The 20,651-nt window shown below is 42.0% G+C and overlaps 1 protein-coding gene across 2 annotated transcripts in view; it reads right to left on the bottom strand.

Moving 5' to 3' along the window:
• The window catches only part of LOC306887292 (threonylcarbamoyladenosine tRNA methylthiotransferase-like), a 266,928-nt gene that overhangs the window by 94,431 nt on the left and 151,846 nt on the right, over positions 1-20,651 (bottom strand). For both annotated transcript variants that reach the window (XM_079444918.1, XM_079444919.1), the window contains exon 9: positions 12,695-12,861. In XM_079444918.1, the coding sequence (XP_079301044.1) occupies positions 12,695-12,861 (167 nt within the window). The remainder of the gene's footprint in view (positions 1-12,694; positions 12,862-20,651) is intronic.

Raw genomic sequence — 20,651 nt, 5'->3', positions numbered from 1 at the left:
TTCAAAAGGCTGTGATTTCATTAAATAAATGTAAGCGTTGCACATTTACAGTTAAAAAACCATTTCAGAGCAGTTTGCAATATAGCACACATTTATTCTAATAGATTGTCATAATCAACAGTAGATGCAACAGTAATGTTTATTTTACTGTGTATATATTGTTAGAGTGCTGATTTGATCTCCCTCATCTTTCTGAATGAGCAGCTGGAAATAGTAAATAACGTTTTTCATAGTTATTATTGGTATTTTGGTTACATAAACAGTATATGCAGTTAGTAATTTGAGTAAACTCTTATAGCTTCTGTCTGGGCTGCCCGTCACAAATATATAGACTACTATTGGCAGAATCATCAGAATAAGCAGAAAATTTAAAAACCTAGTATACTTTTGCATTCTAATAAGCAAAATCATTTTGCTTGTAAATGTCTCCTTGTATCCCCTTAATAAAGGGAAAAACACATAATTTGACCAATTATCCTTGCGACCCTGAAGACTGTTTTATGCATTCTAAACTGTTCTACTTAGCAGCACATGTGACTCCGTGGGCAAAATGTAAGTGTCAATCCCTGGTTTACAGACAAAGATCTTTATTTCTTGAATTACTAACATACACTATATGCCACGTGCAACAAACAAGATTACAACTGAAAGGATGCTAATAAAAAGCTGTTAATGAAGGGTTAAGCAGTGTGAGGTGTGTGCGTGTGTCTGGAGAGGTTCCGTTTGTGTTCAGATGAGACGCCTATAGTTTGTCTCTCACATCAGAGGTTGAGAGTAACACAATCTAAGTGCATGAGTGCAGCTGCGCAGGGTTAATGTTTCTCTGCAGCTGTAAATGTGAACAAGTTCATCTGTGAGTGTTCAAAGAAACAGCCACATCAAACACAACTCAGAAAAAACATCTATGCTAGGTTCTTGTATTTTTGTTCCTGTGATGCGAGAACATCGAGTCTTCTCTTCATAAACCATTCCATATGCAGTGTTTAACAGCCGAGTGATTATCTGGATCCCAGGGGCCTGCTGGTGACCGGGCACATGTCCCCCAAGAGAGGAAAGCAGCACATAGAGAAACAACTGAAAGGCAAACTCAGAGGGACAGTCGGAGCAGATCCAGGTCATCAGTGAAGGTCAGAGAAGCAGTGTGATGTGTTACATATCTATATTATCTGTTCTACATGATGGCGCTGCTCATGGCAGCCATGGTGCTTCGCTAGCCAGTTGTTTTAGTGTTTTTGTTAGTTTTTCCTGTTTTTTGTTTTCAAACTCAATCAGTTTTACCAGAGAAGAACTGCTGAACATTCGGCAGAACACGCCACAAAATCTCCTACCAGTTTTGAATTACTCGGATGTTTTGCTGGACATAGTAGTCGGCACAGCGGCGGCGCTGATCAAATGTAGGATGCGCAGACGGGGGAAGCGAGCTGGTGCGCTCGTGAAGCTCAGAGAGCACGGATTTAGAACGGTGTTGCCTAGCATCCATCTGGCGAATGTCCGCTCTCTACTCAACAAAACGGACGAACCCCAAAATATTTTCCAAGGCTGCATGATATATTAAACCCATTTAAAAATCAGAATTAAGCATAATTGTGAATTCACAACCGCTATGATTTAACTAAATAATTATATGCGATGCAGTTCACACAGTATATGCGCTTTAATTATTTACATGTGTGTAGATTAAATTTGTGCGTCTCACTGCGGCTCCGTTCACAGTAGCTCCACAGAAACTATCATTTACAGTGGAGTCATTCAGATTCCTGAGCACCACCATCTCTCAGGACCTGAAGTGGGATATTCACATTGACTCCATTGTCAGGAAGGCCCAGCAGAGGTTGTACTTTCTTCGCCAGCTGAGGAAGTTCAACCTGCCACAGGACTTACTGAAACAGTTCTACTCTGCCATCATTGAATCCATCCTCTGCACTTCAATAACTGTCTGGTTCAGCTCAGCTACCAAATCTGACCTCAGAAGACTACGGAGGGTAGTCCGGACTGCTGAGCGAATCATTGGTGCAACCCTCCCCACTCTCCAAGAACTGTACTCATCCAGAGTGAGCAAAAGGGCTGGTAAAATCACTCTGGACCCCTCACATCCAGCACACAACCTCTTTGAACTGTTACCGTCTGGTCGACGCTACAGAGCTCTGAGCACCAGAACGACCAGACACAGGAACAGTTTCTTCCCTCAGGCAATCCATCTCATGAACACTCAACAATAAACGTGGAACCATCTACATAAAACCCCGCCTAGCCATCTGACATCATCACATCTCACTAAGAAAAAGACAATAAACCTCAGGCAGCTGCAGAGCTGTTATCGGACCACCCTACATAAACATCTCAAACACACGTACAGAGCAGAGCTGATGTGCTTCACACGTGCATTCACTACTATTCATTCACTAAGTTTTTTTTTTTGTTTTTTTTAATTAAAGCTTTTATTGTTCAAAAGTGACAGTAAATACATGCAAACATAAATGTTACAAAAGTTTAAATAAATGCAGCCTTGGTGAGCAGAACCAAAAACATCACAAAAAATAAAAATAAAAACATTTAAAAATCTTACTAACCCCAAACTTTAAACAACAGTGCAAAAAATAAATTATCTTATTAAATAAAGATCTTCTGTATATATTAACTGTTTAAAATTATCTTAAATGTGCTTCATAAACATATGTACTATAGGAAATTGCCTCTCACTATTAATCAATCAATGAATCAAATCAATAAATAAATGCATAAAACACAACCTGTGTTTCTCACTCAAACAACAAAAGAGAGAGGAGAGGAAAAACAGTTTCTCTCAGTCTCATTCAGAAGAATTGTTGATTACAGCTCATCACAATTATACTCCATTGTGTTGGTGAAGACCCTCCACCACACCACGTGTCTCTGCTCTCGTGCGTCTCTGCGTGGGCTTCTACATTAGACGATCAGAATTAAAATAAATTAATTTGTTTAAAGAATAGTGACTGATTAGCAGTACAGATAAACGGAGTCCACTTACACTGGAAAGAGTGAAGAACCTCACCGAGTGTCACATGATCACAGACATGATGCTCAAAACACTGCATTCAAACCGTCCTCAGCTTTACAAACCACTGCAGACTCACTCCAGAAAAAGTGGAAATTACGTATTTTTGATATGAAAATAAATATGAACTATAAATACAAATTAAAAATGAAAATAAGAAAGCAACGTTTTAAGAATGAAATTTTAACCTGACCTAGATTACAAGTGTAGCAACGTCTGCTTCACAATGAACTACTGAGACCAACACAGCTGTCAAAAATCAGCACAAGCACTTAACCCCACACCATTAAACCAATGCACCCTCTCACACTCGCATGCACACACACAAACAGATGTGCACAAACACTCACACGAGCGTGCACACACAGAGACAGGCATGCACACTCAGACACACAAGCGTGGATGGACGGACAGACGGACAGACAGACGCACAGGCACATGCACAGAGACCCAGACAGGCACAGACACACAGACAGGCACAGGCACAGACACACGCACAGGAACAGACACAGAGAGAGACACAGACAGGCACAGGGACACACAGACAGGCACAGGCACAGACACACACAGGCACAGAGACACAGACACACAGACAGGCACATGCACAGAGACACACAGACAGGTACAGACACACAGACAGGCACAGACACACAGACAGGCACAGAGACACAGACACACAGACAGGCACATGCACAGAGACACAGACAGGTACAGACACACGCACAGGCACAGGCACACACACAGGCACAGAGACACACACACAGGCACAGAGACACAGACAGGCACAGAGACACAGACAGGCACAGAGACACACACACAGGCACACACACATGCACAGAGACACACGCACAGGCACAGGCACACACACAGGCACACACACAGGCACAGGCACACACACAGGCACAGAGACACACACACAGGCACAGAGACACAGACAGGCACAGACACATAGACAGGCACAGACACACTCACAGGCACACACACATGCACAGAGACACAGGCACAGGCACACACACAGAGACACACGCACAGGCACAGGCACACACACAGGCACAGAGACACACACACAGGCACAGAGACACAGACAGGCACAGACACACAGACAGGCACAGACACACTCACAGGCACAGGCACACACACATGCACAGAGACACACGCACAGGCACAGACACACACAAACAAAATACTTCTATATCTTCTCTGCATTTCTGCTCTTGTCTATCTTTCTTCCTAATCTAATTGTCTAATAAAGCTGGGATTATAAATTACTAATATTGCTGGCTCTTTGACAAATTGCTTTGGTCCCACTTTATATTAGGTGGCCTTAACTACTATGTACTTACATCAAAAAATACATACAATGTACTTAGTGTTCATATAGCATTGCGAAACACTTCTGCTGCTATTGAGATGGGATATGGGTAAGGTTAGGGACAGGTTAGGTGGTATGGGCAGGTTTCAACAGTGTAATTATAAATGTTATGACAGAACTTATATACAGATGCAATGTGTACACAATAAGTGCATTATACCAAATTATTAATTTACATGTAAGTGTATAGTAGTTAAGGCACCTAATATAAAGTAGGACCATTGCTTTTGTTCCTCGTTTGTAAGTCACTTTGGATGAAAGCTTGTGCTAAATGCATAAATGTAAACTGGTACTAGAGTGCTAGTTTGTCTGGTCACCTGCTTCAGGTTATTAACAGTTACTCCTTAAATAGTAAACGATGCGCTCATCAAACATGATGAGACTGATATTCAAAGGCTTCTTTTTGTTGAGTGTTGTGGTCATCATCTCTCACTGGTCATGATAATGTTGAGCTCACGGAAATGCACTGCTGAATCAGACCCTATAATTCATCCTCAAATGTGGAAGATTATGCAGATTTCTCAAAAGAGTTGAATATTCAGTACGAGGATATGGCCATCAGCCAACAAAGAGAAGCGTAAACACGCTTTAATTTCCGAGCAGACGCACGCATCACTCTGGAGGATCGTATCTGATCAGAAGCGATAGCAGGAGAAACACACAAGCGTCAATTAACAAACGTAATTATTCTTCATGTCTGTATGTCCTGCACCTTGTAGCCCAAAGCATCATTTAATATGCATGTTATTTGCTCAAGGAAAATATTCATGTTGCGCTTATGCTAATGTGTGCTCAGAGCTCATCAAAGACAGACGATAAGGGGCCTCCCACAATTCTGATCAGCCAATCACACGTCCCGTGTGCTGAAGGGGAGGGGCTCTAGCAGATGGCAGACGAAATGAGTGACAGCTGAGGAGGGCAAGATGAGAATGATTTAACGGCGTCTATCGTGAGACACATCTATCACTGATGAGGCAGCATCACACGTGCACACACCACAGCAGATCCGATCTAAACAAGACCTGTTCTTCTCCCCATCCTTCATCACAGCAGACGGCCTGATCCAGTCATTACAGCTCTGTGTCTTAGAAGAGTTTCTCCTCAGGCTGACGATGCTTACACACTCATTTATTCATGCAAATAAAGCAGTACAGGAAGGAGGATGGAGAAACTGAACACAACAAACCACCATCTCAAACGTGTGCCGTTTTCTTATAACAAGCTTGATACTTATGAATGTTCACTTTATTTTCAGATACCAAATATGTGTTTCGTGTTTCTGTGTAAATGACTCTGTTTGCCCTCCGTCATGAGCGCACATTAAAGTATCGGCCAAAGCTTCAAATACTGGCAAAACAACCAGCGGACGCAGCCCCTAGTATCACCTCAATCAGATTATATTAATGGTCTAACAGTTCAATGCAAAAACTCATTTAACAGGCTCATCATGAGCTTGACAGACTATAAAACATACTGAATGTCTGAAAGAAACTCATTCTGAACTCTGCAGTTCACACAGATGAACAGACCAAGACAGATCCTATTATTCACAAACACAAGCATTAGTGACATGACAAAAAAAAAAAACTGGTACTCCGATCTGATAAAATAAAATAAACTAAACTAATGCAATATTCAATGATGCAACATATACAGTATATGTTAGTAATGGGACACCAAATCATGTTTTATTCATGTAATGTGGCAATTAAACTGCCACAAGAATCAGATCAGATTTGGCAATCAGATCACATGATCAGCCAGGCTCCGCCCCATCGTAACATCATCCTGCTGTGGTTTAGAATGAGCAGCACGAGGGACAGAGAAGGAGCTCCGATCGAATCAAACCACAGCAGCACTGAGCCGATCGCCCCGACCCTTCACAGATGACCAGATAACGCAAACCTTTCTTCAGAGAAGAGGCATATGAAGCACAATGGCATGCTTTAGGACGCTATGGCTGTGATGTGGAGAGTTTTATCTGTCCCTGATTCTGGGATAATTGCTGTTTTCTTTGGATGGTGAATGTGTGTGGAGCAGAACAAGCGAGAGAACATGATGATGAAAAGAGCAGATCTGTGTTTAAATGGAGTCGAGCTGAATGAGGTGATGAGGGTTCAGAAACGGGCCAAAATACTCCTAACAATTCACACATCACTGACGACTTAAAGGGGAGTTCTGCTTTGGAATACAAACAGAATTTATGAAATGACAAAAAGCATTGCACAAGTACCAGTCACATGACTTGTGTTTGCACGAGAAACAGACGGAGATTAAACATTTCCTGAAAGTCTGTTGCAGATCTCAAACTCATTCACACACCACAGGACCAATCATGATGAAGCAAGTTTAAACATGAGAAAGTGTGGATGAAATGCACAACATACTCTTTATCCAAAGCACCATATTCACAATCCATAAGAACCATACATAGCGTGTCATGAAGCTTCTGTGTCCTTACTGGAGCTCGATAAGCAGCAGCAGTCACGGTAAAACATCTGCTCGTGTTCAACAGAAGATATATCGATTATAACAGAAGATTATACAAACTGAATTCATAAACGGGTACATTTGTGTTTATGAAGGTCAAACAAATAACTATGTGGATGACAGAGAGAAACAGCACTTTTCTGAACACTTCTTCAGCTCATCCTTCAGCGTTCAGGTCAGGACCTTTGGCCTGCAGGGAGTTTAATGAGGAATAGACGGCAGGGAAGGGTTTGTCTCATCGCTTCAGGCTCCGTTTCCAATCAGATTAAAGGAAAGCTGTTGAACAGATAACTCACTTTCTGAAAGCGGCTCTCCCTTTGCATTGCACAGGATAATTAATCCATTAAAACGTCGTTCGTTCAGCGAGGAAACGTGTCCTGGAGGAGCCGCAGGACTCTATTGAACACGCAGCGCTAAGCGGTCGATGATCGACGGCTGCCGGTCCGTTCCTGCTTCACATTTGCAAGGTTAAAAGCTTTTCTATAAGCGCCAGATTTCATCCGTCTCAGCGGCGTGTATGGATTTCTGTGTGCAGCACAGAGGAGAGCTGAAGGGCGGTCGGCGGGTGAAGAACCACACATCTCCATCAGTTCACGTGGATCGGAGATCTGGAACATCTGCGTGACATCATGATGGGTTTTCCTTTGCCTTGCGTTCCTACTGATATTATAGTCCATTAATAAACATCTGCTCATACTGTGACTATCCTCCACATCTACAAACAGAACAGTGATTCAATCTCTGAAATAATATAAATAGAAGGCTGGGAATGATGTGATGTGATCAAAATCTGAAACAAATAAACACTCTACTGTCCAAAAAAACCCATTTCATGTATATTTAGCTTTTAGATCAAAAGTTGTTTAAGATCATGAGAAATAACATCACGTTTCCAAATATTTTGGTAGTGAATAATAATTAGGACTGCGGTTTTCTTTTATTGCATAAAACTGTAGTTTAAAACATCAGATTATTAGAAATCTGTGTATTCATGTTGGTTTTGAATGAAAAGTATTATGAATTACAGTATTAACCACTAAATATCATTACAGTTTCTCACACAACAGTATAAGCTGTAAAAATAAAATTAAATAACATTTCACTGGGCTTATTGACCTTGATGTAATCCTGGTGTTGTTTGTTTCACCGCATGGTTTTTCAGTCAAAAGTTTCTCAAATGTGTCCCTGGAGCACAAAAGCAGTCTTAAGTCGCTGGGGTATATCTGTAGCAATAACCAGAAATACACTGCATGGGTCAAAATGACTGATTTTTCTTTTATGCCAAAAATCATTAGGACAGTAAGTAAAGATCGTGTTCTATGAAGATATTTTAAGTTTCCTACGGTAAATATATAAAACTTAATTTTTGATTAGTAATATGCATTGCTAAGAACTTCATTTGAACAACTTTAAAGGAGATTTTCTCAATATTTAGATTTTTTTGCTCCCTCAGATTCCAGATTTTCTAATAGTTGTATCTCAGACAAATATTGTCCTATCATAACAAACCATACATCAATGGAAATATTATTTATTCAGCTTTCAGATGATGTATACATCATAATGACTGAGCTGATGTTGGAATCAGATAATATGAGGGCTAATTACATTTCTTTCTATGCATATATTGCTATAATAACAGTCGTTCTCTAAATATGAATGTGTCAGTAAAATGCAACTCTGTTCATTTTACAATGGAGCAACAGGACAAATCTAATTCCAGCAATAAACGGCTCAAAACATGTGACTGTTCCCATAACAAGTTGTGAAAGCTGACGAGGAGGAGAGCGATCCCGCAGGATCAGGGAGGAGAGTCTGACAGGTGATGTGTGACAGCAAGAGCCAATTACACCAGAGAGCACCGGCCGGATCTGTGATTAAAGACCTGAGTCTCCAGAGAGACACGCCGCCTCTTCTGTTCACAGCTGCAGGAGCTGCAGACGGACCAACAAAACACAGCGAACACAAACCGCTTCAGAATCATCAGCATCATCTACAGAATTCATGAGTCTCATCGCTACCGTCAGACAAACAGCCGCTCATTCACAAACAGACTGAAGAAGTCTCATCTACGGTCCATGCAAAGATACATTAAGCCCCTAATGGACAGCGAGTCTCTGGTGGTTCATTAATATGAAAATGGCCCATGTTTGGGATGAAATTAGTGGCCGCTCCAAATACAAATGGTGGTGAGTCTCCAGAGCCTGAGCTATAATTGACTGAACTGTGAATGCTCACACATCGCTCTCTCTAGATTCAAGGCCAACCAGCGAGAGGCTTATTCAATTCCCTCACACCTTCATTTCATTTCTCCCTTTGCATCATGGTTTAATTAGCCGCAGTTTAGTCAAGCATAACTATCACTTGGGGGGGGGGGGGGGGGGGGGCAGAAACCACCCAGAACATCCTAGCACGCTAAAGATAATCATCTTCATATATTGTCTGAAAATAGTCTGAAATACTTCTATTTTTCCACCATAAATTATATTATCAGGATAACAATTTGAATTAAAAGTGGAGTCGAAAATTAATGTGAACGTCTACATGAGCTAAACCTGATGATCATGTTCTCCAGTGTGACCAGAGGTATAGTATATTATATTATATTATATTATATGGCATTAACTGGTGATGCACAGAAATTTTTGCAACCAAAAATATTTTTGAAGGGCCTAAAACAGTAGCGTTTCTCCCATGGCACATTTTGACTGCCTATTTTGTGCATATAATGTGGATAAACTACAACAGGTAAACACGTCAACTGTGTGACACTAATGCCGGAGTAACAATGGTATTGCTTATTTGATTGTTTACTGCGGCCTGAACTGATCATCTAGCCCTCTTTACTACTAGTTAAAGAACAAAATAAACATGAATGAACATCAGACGAATCACAACTTACTGAAATTAATCATGTCTCATGTAATCAATCAGTGTTTGATCCAGAATTTCATTTTAGACCAGACCTGTTTTACTCCACTGTACAGTAAACAGCCCTGAAAGGCAGAATTAAATGAGAATTATTCACAAAAAGAGGGTGAACGAAGGAAAGCAAAACCGTTTAAACACAAGGTCATCAGGCTTATCATCTGGGGCGTTTGTTCCTTCTTCCAGTCATCAAGGTGCGGTGAAGGATGGTTTTCATGAAGAGTAGCAGCACATGGAGCAGAGTGCAGCGTTTCATTAGCTGACCGTCACGGCCGGACCTCCGCGCTAATCAGCGGCCGTCAGTCGAGGGTGCTTCACCTGAGAGAGAGCACTACAGCAGATCACAGCTAAGCACTCTCGTGTCGCTCTCAGAAAGGCTTGCCGTAATGAGGTGACTTCCTGTGACCCGCTGGATTGAAGCAGCGATGAATTAAACGGATGCTGACCACCAATTTAAAGGCTCTTCAAAGGAAAAATGTGAAAATAAAATCATGAAAAGATGCTACTGGCCTGGAGGGCAAGGCTCAGATGGTGATCAGGTATACAGGTGGAGCGGTGAGCACAGAAAGCTTCTATCTCAGTTTAAAGATATGATTTGAGAGCCTGTCTTTGGATTTCAGCAGCCCCAGAGCTCTTATAGTATTCATGTACGGTGCGGCGGGTTAACTACGGCGGGCCAGCTTTCATGACTGCATAATGAAGGCGATACGCTCTGGCTTTGGAAAAACTACATTTTCAGGGCGCCAAGTTTTGGTTCCTGAAATAAGATGACATCAAAGAGAGATTTGTGTAAGCAGCAGCACATTCAAGTGAAAGTTGAACCTCCAGCTCTTCTGCATTTAAACTGGGCTCTGCCACACACTCGCTCCGTTGATCAGACTGAATGTAACGGGGAGAACTCTCCTTATCTGCAGTGATTACACATGATCTGATCATTCGTAACTAACGAAGAGGCCAGCGTTCATCATTGCTTTATTCTCATTAGTGTTCACTAAGACATGCATCACTCCAAAACCCTGAACACATGCACTATATGAATATATTTGTGCATCTGCACACTTGTCTAAAAGACGTTGTCTCTGCACATAAAAGCACAATTAATAGCACTCGAGAACCATTTTCTTCTGAAAGAGTCAATTTTGTAAGTGAGACAGGAGGGTCTCATTCTCTCTCACACTACGCAGATCGGTCCTCTCCTGTCTGACAGGTGCTTCTGCCATTTCAAACGCTGAACAGAGGCTCCATAAATCACACATCTGCTCTGCTAAACACCTCTAATGCTGCTAAATGACTCCTCAGAAAGAGTGTCAGACAGCCGCTGCCGCAACCTCCCAAATCACAGTCATTTACCAGCGCTGCGAAAGCTCTCCACTCGCAAAAAACACTTAAGAGCCAGTAAATGGAGGGATCTGTTAAAGTCAGGGGGATGTGTTCTGATAAGAAGAGGAAACTTCTACTGTTAGTGCGTCTTAAACCACCCTGTGATGGTTTAGAAAATGGAAGCATGAGCTGGTGAGTTTTAAGACGACGTGTGATTTCAGCCCATCTGTCTATATTCGACGTGATCTCTTGAGACGCCACTACTATATCCATCACCGGTGAAAACCATTTTACCTCATTCTTATAGAGCGTCTGACGCAACACGAGTACCTTCCACGTACCTTACCTCCCGTTACAGAGATGCACGCTGAGCGAACACTACACTCTCACCTGCTCGTGAAGCAGAGGTCAATAGAGATGGGCATCTCTTGAAGAAAGAAGCGCAGCAGTGATCGTGAACTCGTGCTCCGCTGCTTCCCGTAAGACAAATAGACGCATCAAAGCAACGGCATGCAATTAAAAATACTTGCTGAGCATGTGGAAATTAAATAAGGACAAATAGTCCAATGATGGAAATCAAATTAGCACATAAAAAGAAATAACCGTCCTCTAGCACGTAAGCACGCCTACATTTCTAATTAGCATTTAATTGTTATTTCTTTTCATTTAGGGGGAAAAAAAAAATCACCACTTTTTAATTTGAATGTAACAGCATAAACGTAACCTATACATCGGGGGACAAAATTACAACCTCAATTAACCCTCTGCAAATTAAAACCGCTTCTCCCAGCACTTCTCGCAGCCGTCTGAGGGATTACGAGTGTCCTCGGCATCTGGGCTCAGAGGGGGAACGCACGGCATTCTGGGTATTGTTCTAGAATGATGGGATTGATTAAGTCGCCGCTACGGTGTGTGCTAGAAATCAACCTTAATGATACAAGAGACACTTTAGGTCTGCTCACACAAACAAGAGAACAACAATCTATCTACACTAAAACTACTCCGATGCCTTAAAAATGTGACATTTACTAGGGAAAAAAGTGAGTTCACCTAATTGAATGAATGTAGCACACACAAAGTGAAAATCGAAGGAAAGCCAAACACTGCAGTTTGAAAGTGCCAGACAGAGCATGTGTGCCTCGTAGAGGTGTAATGCTACACAAATTTGTATTAAAGTTTTAGTATGGGTCTTCCAGTTATAATTAAGCATTTACTGCAGCTTGCCCTCCTGTCAGATGTGTGTGCTGCTTTATGCATTTGAGACATGTTTTGCTCATTGCATAACGTATATCTTATGTTTTATCCCATTTTAGCAATCCCCCCCCCCCCCCAGTAAACCACTGTTTAATAAAAAAATGAAAGCAAAGCAAACAAAGAAAAAAAAAACTGTTTGGTTTTTTTCCACTTGCCATGCTGACACTATACTGAAACGTGACTTAAAACCGAAGTAGAGTGTGAAACTTTGTGTGATGCTGGACCCTTAGTGTAAGATGTTAACAGTGATGTGCACTATGCGTAGTCAGGTGGTTTGTGTGAGGAAAAGGACACACCTCCAGATGTTCCAGGATGTATGGTGGGTTGGTCATGCCCAAGCGCAGCATCGCTCCGTCCGGGATCTCCTTCACCAGCTCCCAGAGCAGAGATGGCAGGTCCGTGCCGATGTCCCTGCCGTACGCACCCGTGTCCTCGCTGGTCAGCCAGATCTCACAGACACCCTCTGCAAGACAAGACCAGTCATGCTTATCAAACAAAGACAGGCAATACAGAGAATTAAATGCCAGCAGTTATTTGTATTGAATGGAAAATGGCTTGGGATTTGAAAAAAAAAAAGAAAAGCTCTAAAGCAACCATAGTTTCTAAACAGATAGGACAGGATTCTGAGCTGGGATGTTTCTGTAATACAGACCCTGACCTGTAAGTGTATAGTAAGTAGCTCACTAGATTTATGCACAGCGCTTGACACTGGAGGTTCTTCAGAGAACTATAATGAATGGCACGTGTTGTTCAGTCCAAAAATAGGAACCAGTTCAGGCAAAGGTCTAAGATAACTCTACAGCAGCAGATACAGTATCACAGCCTCCATGTGTTCTTATATATATATAAATAATGAAAGCTGCTTCAATCGGGTGATCAATGTTCCATGCTTTCTTGCACTGTGAGACTTCATAATGGTGACTTTGGCCGAGCATCACCACCCGGCTGGGAAACGATCAAGGTTCAGTCCATCATTTCATGATCCCGAATAGAACCTGAGCGGCTCTGCTGGATGCTGCTTAACATTCACATGTTACGTCCAGATCAAGGCCATTAGCGGAGGCTCTGATGGGTGTCCTTCTGCTTGCATTATTAATACAGTGCCAACAAAGAGGAAGAGAAGCTTAGTGCTTCCTGAACATCAGATGATTCAGCATCGCTCCATTTAATTACAGCCGACCAAATGAAATGACAGTCTGGACCGAAAATGACTGAAATGAGTATGTGTGTGTGAACTTCGTTAAATCTGACAGGACACGGTTGACTGTGATGGACAGAGCAAATGTAAGATATCTCAGACATCAGACTCAACAGATGGTGGTCTTCAGAGTCTGCCTAACCCTACTAGAGTGTTTACTGATCAGTAAACACCGCTCCAAACACTACTGAACTGGACTCACCTGGATTTCATTTGAGCAGCATCAGATTGGGCAGCTTTGCCTACAGTGAAATGTCGTTGTATATTGATGGAGCCACGTCCCATCCCTAAATTGAATGCATCCTGGATAATGGCAGAGAACATGACCCAACTAGTTACCTAACACGCAATCCCGGTCTCATTCACAGGGGTCATTTTGACGGCTAAGCGAATGTGCAATAACATCTCAGTCATTGGCTGCTTTAGCTGGGCCGGGTCATGGCACCATGGGATCCTGCAATCTCACAAAACATAGTCAATTAACCCATGTTACACAGCGGGGCAGCTGGCATTAGGCACGCGGTGAAAACAGGAAGAGCACACCTCCCCAGCGACTTTCCATTACCAGAACCCTGGTTTAAGCCTGAATATGCAACATGTGCTGATGTCATCCGCAAACGGGCCGCTCCTTTTTCCAGCAATAAAGAAGGGGAATATGAGCGAGGGATGGAAACGGGGCGGTGTGGAAAGAGCATTCCCCATCCAGGCAGGAGCAAGTGCGTGAGGATGCGTGTCATTTCCGGAAACAGCCGCCCTGCCTTTCCTGCGCTGAAGCACTCAACTCAACCCTCTCTGTTCATCCAGCTGCGGGAAACCCAGGGTCTGGGAGCTGACCTGACGCTCACAGGGCTGGGGTGCGTCCTTGTATCCCCCAGCATCACCGTGCTACAGCTCCTGCTGACCCACGGTTTGTTATCTTAGCCTGGTTTCATAAGACAGCACACGCTCTGTGAGGAAGCTGCGTTTTGAAGAACACGTCAGAGAGGATCAGATGAACTCACTGGGAGGGTCATTAAACTGCACTGTGACGATACACTTAGCGCTTCAGTAAATATTTCCAGTGAAAATAAAGCTAAATTGTTAATTGTCTTTCACACACACTCATTTAAAGCTGAGCTTGGCCTGTGAATAATTAATATCATGTAACGTTCTTAAAGTGATGTTGTGCAAACAGAGGGTAGTGTGTGATTTCAATAAGGTCAAAGTCTGATCCCATCGGCCCTGAACACTCAGTCCCACCGTAACCAAGTCCCGCTGACCCATTTACTGCTGTCCAGACTGGACGTTTGTAATGCGCACACACACACACACACACACACACACACACAGAAAGCACTTCTGAGAGCACACTGTGCAACAACACCGAGATCCCACTGGAAAACCTGAGCTGTTTATAGACTCCAATGTAACTTCAGTTTTAGTCTAATTAATGAAGTAATTACTCAAACTGAATATCATATGTTTTCAAAAGTACCCAAGCAGTGACCGGTGTCTCAGCGGAGTGTGATCACTCCAGTGCCATATTACATGAAGTTTGTGGATAAATTATATTAAAAAAATATGTATTTTTAAAATATGCCAGGTAATAAGGCTGGGAAACACTGGTCTAGACTGAGAAGAAACGAGACGTGTGGCCGACTCTCAAGAACTCGGTTTAGGTTGGTTGAGGAACAGACTGGGAAAACACAATGACTGTCATATCTTGAGCACAGCAGCGACGAGAGACCACTGAATCACAGGGAAGCATGTGTGTGTTTTGTAAGACGATGGTACTGTGCTGTACTGAGGTGATGTTACTGTACTGCTCACACACACATCAGAATAACTGCAGCAGATAAACCACCATCAGCATCTCATGTTTCTACACATCTCTGAGCTCAGATACAGTCGCAACAAACCCCAAGACGCCCCACAGGGAAGTACGATTCCATTTACTCTGTTACAAGCCAACTCATTAGCAAAGAAATGCACTCTGGCCCTGTAATTTGCATAAAAATTAGCTGTGATAATTGGCATAGAATTTTTTTTAAATCTGGGCATGAATGTGTGATGCCGTCCTTCAGCGTGTTTCTATTTCTTCTTATTAGATGAAAGATCTTATTAGTCACTGATGGGATTTACTAGTGAACTACTAGTGCAAGAAAGAACTTCATAATTGTTAGACCATTTCAACGGATATTTGGCGGTATAAGGAAGTGACGTCTTTGTTCCTCGGATGTTTCAGGTTAGCGTTTGACTGAATTCAAAACAATGGCGGCAGGCGCTTGATGCGCAGTGGGGTTGCGATTCATTTATTTAATCCTGCTGTTTAACCCTCTGGGGTCAACAAACTTGTATACGCGTCCAGTGCAGAGGACTTTTACCAGACACGACCCAATGATACTGTTTGGAAGACATTTTACTAAGAAGCTCACTGAAAAATAAGCTCAGAACCCACCAATCCTGATCTGCATTAGCGTCACGCTCACATTTTAAACAAAGGCTTTGGTTTCTAGCTGTTTTCTGTGTCCGTCCGCCGTGCCTGAAGGCGTGAATGGCCGGGTCGGTGTTGTCGTACGTGTCACAGCACAGAACTCTGGGATGTTTAATTCCCTCCATTTCCTCTGTAATTCTCCATCACACAGTAGAGCAGGAAATTGAATTGTAAATCATTCTCAGAATGGCCGGTTATTGCATGTGTCCAAGAGCAGCTGAATGACAATTCATACATTTCAGACAGACGTGACATTTAAGGAAATAAAATACAGACATTACTTGGTTTGAACACAACAACAGCCTCTTATTCAGGACGACATCAAATGGACTGTCAGTTTGAATTATTTGTTCAGTTCATCAAGCTCAAAATGAAAAATCAACCTGGAGACGCATGAAATCAGTGATGTGACTGTTAGCTTTAGGATACGAGCTGAAGAGACGAACATTGAAAAGCTAACTGAAGTTAAACCATGGCTTTGTTGGACTTTAACACAAATCAAATACTGGCTGTTTAAAACAGAACCACTTTAACTTGTCCTGTACTAACCTCCTGTTCCAGTAGGAAATAGAGAAACGGAGATATGAATTTATATGCATTAAGTTACTTGCTTAAGTTTAGTAATTCAAACTGATGAAAAAAAAAAGTGCAACACTGCTACTGTTAGACAATATTCTTATTACAGCCTTCATCTGCTGAAGGGAGGGTAAGAAAATTCAGTAGAAACAAGAATTTAGATTCTATCACACACACCTCTGGAGTTATTAGTGAAAATGTAACGTTGGTTATTACGGTGCCATATTAGAGCATAGACTAAGATATCCAAAAAAAGATTCATAACACTTTTCGACTTCACTGATCATACAGTTATGAGGTTATTAGGGATTTTGTTTTATCAGGGATTGGCTGTTTATAGGTGTAGTTTCGACATGACTTGCCTCCGGGCATGAAACCCTAAATATCCAAACACTGCATTAAAAGCATTAGTCAAACCATTTCAAGAGTCAAGAGAATGCTGATATATCGCCATCATAACCGTGTGAATGTTCACTATATTCAGTGATGATATTTCTGCTCTAAATTCTGTTTATTCAAATCTGGTGCAGTTACTGGATTAAGGTCTGTCTGAAGATCTCTGCCTCTCTCCAGAAGCACACAAGGGTCTGAGGGCGTCTGCATCTGGTGACTCAGTCTCAAGCTCTTCACCGTCACAAGTTCAGCGACATGAAAAAAATGGACTGACAAAAGCCTGGCCTCTTCCAACAGAGGTGAGAAATAAAAACTTAATAGGATTTCTCCCCGGTTTGACAGAAAGAGAGAAAGATAATAACTGAGCCTCTTTGTTCAGCTGCTGCATGCAAAGCATTGTGGGAGCTGGCTTTCCTCCCCCAAAGTCAGAGGGAGAGATCGGGGAGGTAAATTAGCTGCACCCTTGACTATTCACTACCTGGAGCCAGTTCTTTACTGAGCGGCGAATAGGATGCAGGCACAAAGCAGCAGCTGCCGAGTGCTGGGCTGGACAATGGGGCCTATTAGTGGGCTTTAAATGGAGGAGACGAGCCCCCTCCACAAATCCTCCTGCAGGCGAGAGAAAGACGCCAGGGTGGGGGCTTCAGTGAGATCCAGAAACAACTGCTGCGACTGCACCCGATGACCACAATGTACCAGATCATCGGCTATCAAAAGAGAAAAACAGAGTAAAACAGAAATAAATAAACCTTCTTAAGATATGAGAAGTCAGCTAACATTACAGGGTGTTCTCTTCTAGATGTGTGTCTCGGGTTCCTCAATCAATATGCATACTGCGACTTTTCAGCTTTTTTTTTTTTTTGGTCCAGCAAGTGAAACTGCATCTAAATACTTAATACAGTACCAACACACCTCCTCAACATCACACATGATCTGAGGAATCTCTCACGACTGGAGCACAACTGCTTTAATACTCAGTGCTAGATCAGTATGAGAGCTATATGATTTAAGCATTTGAATGCATCATCTACAGTAACACATGCAGCATAAAACAAAAGGAAACACCTGCAGTGATGTGAGAGAAAATGATCAAAACATGACGTGAGATCAGTTCCTCAGCAGTCTGAAGGTCTTCGTTAAAAATATGTGAAGAGTAAGACCTCGAGTGAAGCGACTCAATGGGATTTAGAAAAATGAACGTCTGATGCTCAGGAACAAATTACTCCAGCTCTTCCAGAGAACGTCTCTGTCAAACCCACTAACACCACAGGCTCCAGCGCATAAATACAGCATCCGTAATTATTCAGGCTTCTGGCCGGGACGCTTGGGCTACGTCTGACCTTCTGAGGGACTCTCATCCCCTCCGGCCCATGTTTGTCTCTCGCTCGATTTTCTGCCCACAGACGGAGAAAGGAAGAGTTTCAGGGCAAATGTCAACAGCACCAGCAGAGAGAAGCTCAGACCGAAGGAAAAAGAGAAAGAGCGAGAGGTTTGAAGGGACAGAAGCAAAGAGGATGAATGAAGTCATCTGCGTGATTATCCAGAGAAAAGCCCTGCGCTTAAGGACAAGCCATTCTCTTCAAGAGCATCACCCATCATTCCAATTACCAGTGTCATTTCTCACAGACAATTAATGCTAATTCTCATTAGACCTGTGTAGCATTTGGACCAATCAGACACACAAATTTGCATTTGATTTAACAAATCAATTAGTTATTAGATTAACAAATGGTCACAGAACCCCCCCCCCCCCCCCCCAATACACATACTGGGTGCTGGTATGTCTGTCAATGACTCCAGGCCCCTGGTTCCATGGCAACCCGTCTGATAACACTTGTTTTATTAAGTCAAAAGAATGCGGGCAGAGCAACACTCACTTCATTTTCCCTTAGGAAAAAGAGACATTAGGCCTTAAAAATGGACCCTTCTCTTATTAATTCATAGAAAAACCCTTCTTTGACTGAACACACATATCTTTAGGTCATTGTGTATATTATTATTGTTCTTGGGTGTCGTATCCTGTTTTATGCATGATTATGATAGAACACTAGTTAATATTACCTCATGTATATCATGTTTGGTCTCTATCAATTCGTCTTCAGATGATCTAATTGAGAGTGTATATTATATGTCAATACCTATGCAACATAAGTCTTCTAAGAATTTTTAATAGTTTGTATATCAACGTCCAATCCGGTTCATATGCAAATTACCATGCATGGAGACAAAGAGTCGTAAACTGTCCCTCCAAAAGTTCAAGTCACCAGAGGCTCTCCGACTGCCCAGAGGTGTGACCTCTTTAGCAGATAAAGCTCTCACGTAAGTGATGCCCCTGCAGTCTGCGGTTCTGTTAGATCCTAAGAGGATGAGGAAGATGTGAGCTAAAACTCTTCTGAACACCTTAACCCTCTGGGGTCGACAAACGTGTATATGCATTTTGTGGCAGATTTTCCTGATAAGGCTCTGCCATTTTTGATCATTCAGATAAGAGCAATACACTAGTCAAATCTGTAAGGGGTCTACTTTTATTTTTATACACTCATAATAACAACTAAACTTTGTGCTTTTGAAGAATAAAGAAAACAAACAGGGTGCGCTCTCTGTCTCCGTCTCCGAGAACTGTTTTCAGAAACGCGTCACTAAAATGAAGTGTAACTCAGCGAATACTCGACACAGACATGAGAGTTATATCTATAGAAAGCTTGAAGTGTCTTCTTTCAAACGAAGTTATATTGAACACAAATATTCTGTGATGAAGTAATCCGTATGAAACCAACACGATGTTCAGTCTGTCCCGTCTAACTCATTCTCTCTAATGCGACCCCCCCCCCCCCCCCCCGTCTTCACATGTAAATAACCACGTGACCCGCGAGCGCCTGGAGACGCCCAACATAAACACAGAGTGAGAAGATCCTTCATCACGGCTATACTGTTCGTTTCTGGAAGAAGACGCGCTGGATTTCCCTCAAAAGAAGGACAATATTTCATGCAGTAGAGAAGCTCGATCTGACGAGTAAGTAATGCTTCTTTTCTGCATTAGTTACCGTGTTATTGTGACAAACTTGAACACATTACTAGTTGGGCTGTTCCCAAACTACAACACGATGAATGCTACGCATCTAAGAATGTTCAGACCGTTTATTATTAATAATCTGTTCACAAATATATTTTAATAGCGTGCTAAACGATAACAGTTAGTTCTCAGATATAAAATATATTTTTATAGTGCAAAGTTCATCCTTTTATAGTATAAAGCACGCGTGAGTCTATGGCTGCAGAATCATATCTTCTATAGTATAAAATCATACACGATGTTCAGGATGGCTATATGACTACAAAATCATAGATGGGTTTTCCCCAAACTATAATTCCTGACTAAAATGTTTGAAATCCAGTAAAACGTTTTGAATATGATGGGCAATTCATTGTATTTAAATTTCTTACGGCACGATTATGTTTTCATGCTCTTTATAAAACAATAAAAGTAATATGAGAGTACATTGTAACATGAAGAATGCTACGAGTCTAAGTATGTTTAGAACATGTTTATTATTAATAGCCTACTCTGTTCAAAAATAGACTTTAATAGCGTGCTAAACAATAATAATTAGTT

The sequence above is a fragment of the Barbus barbus genome (assembly GCF_936440315.1).
Source record: "Barbus barbus genome assembly, chromosome: 21".
NCBI lineage: Eukaryota > Metazoa > Chordata > Actinopteri > Cypriniformes > Cyprinidae > Barbus > Barbus barbus.
The sequence above is the reverse complement of the archived record's forward strand: the minus strand, read 5'-3'. Positions and strand labels throughout refer to the sequence as shown.